General features: G+C 60.9%; 3 protein-coding genes across 3 annotated transcripts; 2 read left to right on the top strand and 1 right to left on the bottom strand.

Moving 5' to 3' along the window:
- Nucleotides 1-787: 787 nt before the first annotated feature.
- On the bottom strand, nt 788-1,523 carry VDBG_01757 (DNA repair protein rad16; the record flags this gene model as incomplete). The annotated part of the gene is made up of 2 exons (XM_003007523.1): nt 788-1,420; nt 1,479-1,523. 2 exons carry the CDS (start codon nt 1,521-1,523, stop codon nt 788-790), a joined length of 678 nt encoding a protein of 225 aa, XP_003007569.1.
- A 3,137-nt stretch (nt 1,524-4,660) lies between these two features.
- VDBG_01758 (predicted protein) lies at nt 4,661-7,875 on the top strand (the record flags this gene model as incomplete). Its single annotated transcript, XM_003007524.1, has 2 exons — nt 4,661-5,054; nt 5,108-7,875. The coding sequence occupies 2 exons, from the start codon at nt 4,661-4,663 to the stop codon at nt 7,873-7,875; spliced, it is 3,162 nt and encodes a 1,053-aa protein (XP_003007570.1).
- A 1,026-nt stretch (nt 7,876-8,901) lies between these two features.
- Nucleotides 8,902-9,750, top strand: VDBG_01759 (oxidoreductase; the record flags this gene model as incomplete). Its single annotated transcript, XM_003007525.1, has 1 exon — nt 8,902-9,750. One exon carries the CDS (start codon nt 8,902-8,904, stop codon nt 9,748-9,750), a length of 849 nt encoding a protein of 282 aa, XP_003007571.1.
- Nucleotides 9,751-9,962: the final 212 nt, after the last annotated feature.

Here is a 9,962-nt window from a genome sequence, read left to right on the forward strand (position 1 = left end):
ATTCAACTCGCCCTTCCACTTGAGGTAGTTGCGCAGCTTCCTCCTCATCATAAAGGCGCCCGAAACATCGAGGCCGTCGTCACCGCCGCCGCCGCCGTTCTCCTCTTCCTCCGCGCCTGGTGCCGCAGCAGCCGTCGTCGTCTTGTCCACCCTCGGCTTGACGTGCATCGTCTGCACGTAGTCGCGCAGCTGCTTGCACGTGCTGGCGTCGGAGCACATGATGAGGATGGAGCCGCTCGAGTCGTCGCGCACGGGGGGTTCAAAGTAGAGGGCACGGTCAATCTCGTCGAGCACCTCGGCAAGCTGCGCCCACTTGGGCAGCTCCTCGAGGACGGGCCGCAGGGCGTCAATGTCGGCGCCGGCGCCGGCGGCGTTGGCGGCCCTGGCGCTCGCCGCGTAGACGCGCTTGCGTGCCGTCTCGAAGATGGTCTGGGCGGCGTCGAGGAAGAGCCACGGCGACTGGTTCTGGCGCGTGGAGCCGGGCGGCGGCGAGTGGGCGGCGTGGATGGTGTCGAGGTGCTGCAGGAAGGAGACGGCGTCAAAGGAGAGGACCGAGTGCAGCATGCCGCGCAGGACGGACAGGTCGTGGACAATCTGACGCGTCTTCCAGCTGACGCGGTGCCAGTTGGGCTCGAGCTGGCGGCGGACCATGACGTCAAAGTTTTTGAGAAGGGCGCTGTCGAGGTTCCAGTCGTCCATCTCGAGACCCGTGTTGCCCTTTTTCAGCTCGTGGATGCTGACCTCGACGCACTCCATGATGGCATTCTGAATGTCTTCATGGCGTCGGTCATGGGCAACTCGAGCTCGATGACCTCTGCTTTTTCTTGCCCTCGAGCGACTCGGCGACGGTGACGTGGAAGCGCGGCCACAGCGAGGCCTTTTTCAGAAACAGGTTGCGCATCATGGTCGACAGCGGCGAGAAGCCCGTGGCAAAGGGGTCGGGGTTGTCAGAGAAGGCCTTGAGGAAGCCGGCCCTGTTCTTCTGGCGGTAGATGCGCAGGATGAAGGCCTCGAGCGAGGTGGCGACGACGCGGTCGGCATGCAGGACGACCAGCCCCGTGACGGTCTCGGGGTTGAGCAGGCTCGTCAGCAGGTCAACGATGAGGATGCGCGAGGTGATGCTGAAGATGCCGCCGCGGGCGTACATCTTCTCGCGGGCGCCGACGCTCGTAAAGTCCGTGTTGACGACGGTGAGGCCGCGGGCCTTGGGCGACATGCTGATGGCGGCGTGCTCGGCGAGGGCCTCGCCGATCCAGGCGTTCTCGCGATCCTCGGCGCCGACGATGATGATCAGGTTGTTCCCGGCGGCATCGTAGGAATGGAGCAGGTTCGTGACCAGGCGCATGAGGCCGAGGCCCTTGGCGATGACGACGAGTTCATCGTCAGACCGAAGCTCCTGGAACAGGGTTTGTTGGTACTCCTGGCGTCACGATCAGCATCTGACGGAAGCACAAGGAGAGAAGGAATCGGGTGCTCACAAGGGGCAGCGAGAGCTTCACCGGCTGGGGGGCATTTGCCGACATGCAGGGCACAGCTTCTCAGCATGCTGGGGAAGGGGCTCGATCGATGAAGATGTCTGAGATGCAGATGCAGGTCATACCCAACAGAAGCAGACGGCAGGGTGAAGCGAGGTGGTCGTCTCAGTCCGGCTCGCAATGGCCATGTGCTTTGCTGTGAGCTGTGTGCTGTGTGCTGTGTGCTGTGTTGATGCTGTCCACTTGCTGCTTGCTGCCTGCTGCCTACTGCCTGGAGTTGTTTGAGCATGAGACGGCACGAGGCTGTTGTGGCGCCACAAGTCGATGACCGACAGCGCGTCATGGCTGTGGCGTCTTGAACGTGAAGTGAAACTCGGCGGAAAGACGAGCACCAGCCACAGGTGGAGCACCAGCCTTGTCCTGCTCCTGCTACCGATGGGCAAAAACACCAAGTTCCTCGATCTCCTCGTAACCAAAACTGCGCAACTCTGTCGATTCCGTCGACGATCGTTGCTGCGAGCCATGAGAAGCGATCACGCGATACCGCCACGTTCCCGGCTCGAGGTTGTGCCGACGCCAGTCCCCGGTAGTCAACAGTTACCCATACCCTCTCCCACGTCCGCATCCCACAACCCCCATCATGGCGAGCGTTACACCCCCGCGTTCGACATTGCCAAAAAAAGCTTCGCCTTCACACTGCCGTATCTAGATGGATCGTCACCAGGTTTGACGGATGCAACACACAATCGGAGCCGCACCATCTCCGAATGCCATGGCGCCATCCTGTGACAGCCGCTCGGTATTACTTTGAGACGACGTCTCTCCCATCCTCGACCCCCCCCCACGACTCGGGGACTGCCCACGGGCTCCGGACCCTGTCGAAGCGCGTGTCTTTTCTTTCTCTCTTTCTTTCTCTTGCCTCTCGGGGACCTAAACAAGGCAGGACAAGATTGTCGTGATTGTCAGGGTCCGCCTCGGACATCTGACACACATACAGCCCGCTGGCATCGTTGACCCAACCATACGCCAGATGACCCCCCCGAGCTAACAGGTCACCTACGAACTATCAATAATGACGAACCTGATGGTCAGCAGAACCGTGTCCCCAAGCAAGAAGCCAGTCTGTCACCCATCGATCAGCCAGTCCTGCATGCCGTGTCTTGCATCGGCCGGCTGTTCAATGTTTTGGCCCACTCCTCCCGTCCGCCTAGGGCCAAACAGACAAGAGTGTGAGGCCCCATATCGCGGGGCAATGTCAGACTGGTTGGGAGGTAAGGGGACGAGACATTGTCTCGACAGCTCTCGCAAGGCCCAGCACCAGAAAGCTGAACCTTCCAGCTGGGCCGGCCACCACGCAGCCACTCCTCGTCCCAACATGCCAACGCGAGCGCCGGCCCCGGCTTCCGATGCCTGGTCTTACCGCCAAGCAACCAAGGGCCTGCAGGAGATCGTCGGATGATGCTGTCCTGGTTCATGTGCGATGGACGTTCTGGCAGGCTGGAGACGTGACCTGGGTTGCGTCTACCCCCTGCAACCACGCGTCTGGCGCACACCTTGGGTTGGCGCTCAGCCCGTGTCCTTCCTTCATGGTCGCCCGCCCGCCCGGCCCCTCCCCCCCCCCATCTTGGCGCCTTCCAGTTGTCTTTCGCCTGCCTCACGAGAAAAGAGTCGAGTTCGCTTGGGTCATTGTACCTCTATCGTCGAGAAGGGAGCTAGCCGTCGTTACACAACAACAAACTAGGGCCCTGCGACCGCTGTCATCTGCGAATGGCGTAACGAGAGCGACGGACAACTTGATCGGACCTTGGCGCCTCGTTGCTTGCTTTTCCCGCACCACGCTACTGACATCGTCAGGACACACACACACACACAGAGAGAAAGAGAAAAAGAGACCGGTCCACAGAGGGGTGTGCCACCTTGGACGCTTGCGAACCTGCGAAGCAAGAAAAGAAATACATTCGGCGACCTGTCGCAAACAGGTTGCGCCAATTGACATGTCCGCTCGACCTCTCTCTCTCTCTCTCTCTCTCCCTCCCATCCCCCCTCCCCTACCCTGCCCCCAAGGCTTCGCACCTCTCGCCTGCTGTCTCTCGGCAGCCGTCGTTCTGGAGTCTCTTGGCCATCGTGCTTGTCTCAGTGCCTCTTCCTCGAGACACGATGCGAGCACAACAACAACCGGAGGCAAGGGACAAAAATACTACGGGACAGTAGAATTAAGTCGCCGTCGCAGGACTGGTAACGAACTAAGCATCGTCAGGGCTCAGGACCCTGCCTCACCCTCACCCGTCAGGGCTGTGAGGTCCGTCCGCGCTTGCTGGCTTCCGCCGGGCGCTCAACGCGCACTTCCCGCTGCCCAACGCTTTTCCTTGGCCTCCGCCACCGGGCTGGACTCCTCACCCGGCATGGAGCGTGGCCCCCCGCGAAAACGCAATCGAGCGCCATGCGTTGCGTCAGGTCCGCCTAGGTCGTCCGCCTAGCAAACGGCGCCCACCCACCGAGGTTGAGCTTCTGGGTCCTCTAGTGAGGCGCTGAGCCCAGCCCTGGACCACCCGGCCCCGCGCCGCGCCCTCCCTTGCCGCAAGTCGTCCACTTTAGCGGCCCATTCGCCCCTCTTGTTTGACTCTGAGCGGCCACTAATTACGCCGTCTCTAGCTGGCTCTCACTTGCACGGACGGGTGTGTGGATGAGGGCCTGGAAGATCTGGTGCCTTCATCGTGGGGGATGGTTGAGCACGCTCGGGTCTAAAAAACCAGCCCAGTTTGACATTTATGCTTTTGCCTCTATTTTCTTTTCTCAACCCTCATGCACCTAGATTTCCTCTCACCCAAGTGTCTGCCCTGTTCTTCTCTGGCCTGCTCTGCTGTACGGTACCGACGCATGCATGGGCTTAGGTGGATGAGCGTTTCTTCTGATGGACAGAGCCGGATTTCCGACATATATCGGCCTCTGTCTCGCCTCCTTGCGTTTCCTTCAAGCAAGGCACCAAAGACAAGACTTGCTAAATACCCTCCGTATCTAGTTCGCTTGTGCGAGAGGCCGCGCCCTTCTGATCTGTCTTGACAGGAGTCGCCGGCGTCTCTCCATACCACTTGCCTTTCGCTGCTTCACAACGTTCCAGTGGTCAGCCTCTCCTTTCGCCGATCTGCGTGCTCAGGAGGGCCGCCCCATACCCCACGACACGCGCGATGGCCATCCAAGGGATCAACCGACCCATTCCTGGGGAGGTCACCATTGCGTCTTCGGCCGCCGGCGCCCCTCGACTTGACTTTCCTCGCTTCAGTTTCTTCGGTCAGGATCAGGACGACGCCGAGAAGTCTGCTCTTCCCCGAACCAAATCCTCCGGTGATATTGTCAACATGACGATCAACAGTGCAGAAGAGGATGAAGACAATGCCAGCCAGCGGATCTCTCTCGACGAAGGCAGTCGCATTCGCGCCAGAGACAACGGCGAGAGGTCAGACATCAGCGAGCTCATCCAGTTCCTCCGCACAGAATCACCACCGCCGCACAACTACCTCGCCTCAGCCTTTGATGACGATGCCGACATGGTCGAGGACATCGGGAAATGGCGCCAGCTTCGTAAGAGAATCCGTGCGAAACTGAACAAGCCTACCCCAACACTGTCGATCGAGACTCGACCAAGGACGGCCCTGCCAGACTCGGCCGTGGCCTCCAAGACCTCCAGCGGCCACTCACATATTGCCATCTCTATCCCCATGGAGCACTGCCACCTGGGACCCGATTCGGACTGGGCCGTCACAGCTTTCAACGCTACAAAACCGCTCCCGCCGTCGCCTCCGCCCGACCCGCGAACGTCATCGGGATCACAAGATCGCTCTTTACGACCCCGCCACGAGCATGGCTCAGTCAGTGCGCCCGGTACCGCACACGGAGACTCGGAGTGGCTTTCCATGATGAAGGCCTCCAAGAAGAACGCAATGCCCAAGATGGAACCCAAGAGTTTCGATTCATCAGTTCTACTCTGGCAGCGCGACATTCCTCTGAGCCCTCCACGATCGCCTCCAAGTACAGCGTCTGGCAGCACCAAAGGCCGGTCTCCGAGCACGCCGGCCCAGTCGCACAGGGCACCCATGCCCATGGACCCCAACGACCATGTCGAGGTCCCGAGATCATCGACGTCGAGCCCAAAGACGCCAGAAACCATTATGGAAGATCGCCTTCGGAAGGTTCACGTCTCGTGGTTGACCACGTCGAACATGCTGCAATCTGCCCCTGGCCCGCCGCCAAGATCCGCCTCCAGCGCCTCACCCAGGCGGTCGCAGCGCCCGATGAAATCAAGCTGCCGACCCGCAAGTCGAGCCTCAGAACGCCCATAGCCGCAGCTATGAGCAGCCAGAATCAATGGTCTATCGACGGCATGCTGGAGACCCAACAAAGACAGACGGAAAGGCTCAGCGCTCCGATCGAGCTTCCCGAGCTCAGTCCGAGCACCCTCTCCTTCTCGGAGCAATCAATCGCCACGAGCATTGTGTCAGAGGGGTCTGAGCCCGTTGTACAGAACGCCAGGGAAGTACGAGGTTACTCGAACGCATCAGTCGTCCTACAGACAACGCCCGGTGCCACGCCCCGCGCGTCACTCATTCAGCTTCCTGCATCCAAATACTCGCCCCCTGTCGCAGCAGCCTCACCCCCCTATAAGGCGGCACGCAGGGCGCCTGCCAAGATGAACACCCGCAGGCAGAGTCGCGCCGAGCGTGTCAAATCGCTGAAGCAGCGTGACATGGAGCTGGCCCGCGCACAGCTGAGCCACATCCGGCAGGCCTCTGGCTCTACGCAGAGCAGCGACAAGCCCCGGACCGCGGGCACGTCCATCAGCTCCCTGCGGCTTCCCTCTCGCGAAGGGCCGCTCCGGGACGGGCCTCTGCTGTCCGACTTTACCAATCAGTTCCCACGTCCGCCCACTGCGGATCGCGCACCAGAGCATATTGCTTACAGCCTGAGCCGTGAACAAGAGTCCCTCAAGCGCTCAGAATCCACAAGCCTTTCGCCCCAGCCCGAGGCTGAGACTGAAGCTGACGCCGGGGCTGAGGTTGACGCCGAGGTAGGATCGCTTGGCCAGAGGGATAGCACGATGAGCTTCGAGCCGCCTCGCCGGTACAACAGCTATCAGCGCACCAGCTGGGCAAGCTCGATTCCTCTACTCGACCGCATCAGCAGCTACGCGCCGTCGGAAGCGAGTTTTATGAACATTCTAGACTCGGTCAGCAGCGACTCTAACCCTCACCGGCGATCAGACTCGGCGACGCTGCCTCGAATCGAGCAAGAGCGTCTTGCTCCTTCGCGGCTGAGCTACATGGTGCCCGTCCCTGACATGGAGCTGGCAGAGGATGCCGATCAAGTCACAGAGTCGGCAGCCGACACGGGTGCGTCATCCGAACCGCCCGTGCTGCAGCCCATCTCGAGGCTCAGTGCCATGTTGCCCATGTCGGAAAGCCAGCCGCTGAGTGTCTATGTGGAACGCTGGTCCGCTTCGACGTTGACCTCGCGGACCGATGACGTGATCATCTCCTTCACGCCCACTTCGGAAGATAACAGACGAGCAGGTGAAGCCGTGCCGAGGTGGAACGTTCAGGACGAGAACCACAACGAGCCCCAGCTCATCGCTCAATCAAGCTCGCTGGTTCCGACTCGAGACCGAGGCGGGGGGCTTCGGGCCAGTGGCCGGGACACCAACAGCTCCAACCGCGGGGCGTATCGCGAGTCTGATACGCTGTTTGAGGTGGACGCCTACCACGGGGACCATCTCGTCTCCCAGCGAGGCCCGCACGCTCTCCTTCGCATGTCCTCGTCGGAGCTGCGTGCCCACTATGCCTCGCTCCGCCGCTCGGAGCGGACGTCGGACCTGGCACACCACATGCTCCTCAACCAGGAGAGGCTGGAGCTCGACATACGGCGCCAGGAACGCAATCAAATGTTTTTCATCGGCAGGCTCGAACGCGCGCTGGACGATCTCGGTACCCGGATGCCGTCGAGGGCCTCCGGTCTTGTCGGCACGTCGTCTGCTTGGAGTGAAGGCGAGGTGGAACAGGAGGCGCGAGCCTTGATGGGTGAGCGCACCACGCCCAGAAGGGCAAGGATGAGGAGGACTTCGAAGCCGGTCGACGAGGGCGTGACCGCAGTCGAGTGCGAGCGTGGCAGACGCCGCGGCGGAGAGACGAGACCCCGGACGGCAGTGAACACGAGCGGTAGCCAGCAACAGCGCAGCGCGGCCGCGACCAACACTGGTGGTCTCGATGCCATGGAGCCACTGATGCGCGAGCTGCACGGCGCGGCCCGCGTCAGCCTCGAGCAATCGGACCGTGGCCGGTCGCGGACGCTGGAGTCTTCGACGACAACAACAGAGGAAAGGGCTCTCAATGCGTACCTCAACATGTTTTGACCAATTCACTTGAGAAGGATATGACGGCGAGACTGATTGTGGGCTGGATACTACCACGCGAAAGGATACCCCCCCAGACGGCACAACCTTTGACTAAGAAAGGTTTTTCTTTTTTCTTTCTTTCTTCTTTTTTATGCATGGAGAGCTGGAGCAGACGAGGATGAGATGAGCGACGGTCTACAGAATATGATATGATGGGAAGCATGACAACACGGGCTGGGTGGATCGCATGAGGCTTCAAGTGAGCATGCCATGTTTTTTTTCTCATGTTTCTTTCTCTTCTTCTTTTGTTTCCTCCGTTACTCATGGGCGGCAAGGCGACTGCAATGATTTGGAAGGCGGCGTCCTGAGGAGGCGAATGGGCGGATATACCCGAAAACTCCCTGCTTCTGCTTCTGCGCACCCGGCGCGGTGGCCATTTCTGTACATGTAGGAAGACAACATAAGTCTCAAAGCAACATGGCCGAACTCGGCTCTACAACGGGTTCCGTGAGCATGCAAAGGTAGCAGTGAGCTTGGCACTGGGTACTTGTCCTCCTTATGGCGATCGCCAAGACCGTCATGTGTCTGGGTCTGGAGGCCGGAGCATGTCTCCAGGATCGTCCATCGTTGGTCTTTGGCATTGCGTTTTGACGTGTCAGACGAAAGGATCGATCTCGCTACCCCTGGCGTAGTATCCCGAGATCTCTAGCCCTGGGATGGTTTCCGATCAGAGCGGGCGAGGCGGCTGGTACGAAAGCAGCTAGAGCGCGCGCAGGGGGACCGGGGAACGTCATGACGTCGATCCCGGCACGCACTCCACAAGAGTCATGATGTCGTCGACTATCGACATGGCAAAGTCCATTACGATGTATGAGGTGGAATTGTTCAGTTGACTGCCAATGCAAGGCTAGGCGGGAGGCGTCGATTGAATTATAGGTAGCTGCAGCTTGCTGGTTGTTGATCTGGACGTGTGGTTGGAAGTATCCCAAGCTGTCTCACGCATCACCAGCATCGTTCAGACATTGCACCACCCGCACCAAAGCAATGTCGCGCCCCTGGATCTTCATCTCGCCGTCGTCCCGCGGCGTCGGCGCTGCCCTGACGGCACACCTCCTGCGCACGACGCGGCTGCCGATCCTCGCCACAACGCGCTCGTCGCCGTCCGAGGCGCGCGACCGGTTCCTCGCGTCGGCCCCCAAGGACGCCGCCGACCGGCTGCACGTCGTGGTCCTCGACGTGACCAAGGAGGACACGATGGCGGCGGCGGCCGAGCGCGCGGCGGCCCTCTTCCCGCGCAAGACGCACCACCTGCACCTCGCCCTCGCTATCCCCGGCATCCTGCACCCGGAGAAGAACCCGGCGCAGGTCGACTACGCCAAGGCGCTGGCGACGTACCAGGTCAACACGCTCGGGCCGCTCATGCTGATGAAGCACTTTCACGCGTTCCTGCCGCGCAACACGACCAAGCTCGCGGCCCCCGGCGAGGAGGAGGAGGAGGAGGGCGCCAACAACGACGGCGACGCACAGAGCAGAGTGACGCTGCCGCGGCACGCGACGTGGCTGAGCATGTCGGCGCGCGTCGGCAGCATCACGGACAACCGCGCGGGCGGGTGGTACTCGTACCGGTCGAGCAAGACGGGCGTGTCGAGCCTCGTCAAGAGCTTTGACAACTACCTCAAGACGCGCAGCGGCGACAATGCCGTGGCCGTCGCCTTCCATCCGGGCACCGTCAAGACGGACCTCAGCCGCGACTTTTGGGACGGCGTGCCCGAGGGCCGGCTGCTGGAGCCTGACTATGCGGCCGAGCGCCTCGTCGATGTCGTCAGCACGGGCATCGGCCTCGAGGGCAGGGGCAAGCTGTGGGACTGGCAGGGGGAGGAGATCAAGCCATAGACGAGGCGTGGGTAGGTAGCAGGTTGGGCATGTGTTGATACTATCGAGATACCTTGCAAGCAGACACGTTTGAGTTTTGAGAAAGACGGCACCGGAACCAGAGTGAATTCATCATGTCCTGATCAAAGCACCATGTGGACGCCCACGCCCGTGACAATAACGCGCATCTAGGTTCTAGCAACACACTTCTCGCCCCCCCCCCCCTCCAGACG

This window comes from Verticillium alfalfae, genomic scaffold (genome assembly GCF_000150825.1).
Source record: "Verticillium alfalfae VaMs.102 supercont1.2 genomic scaffold, whole genome shotgun sequence".
Lineage (NCBI taxonomy): Eukaryota > Fungi > Ascomycota > Sordariomycetes > Glomerellales > Plectosphaerellaceae > Verticillium > Verticillium alfalfae.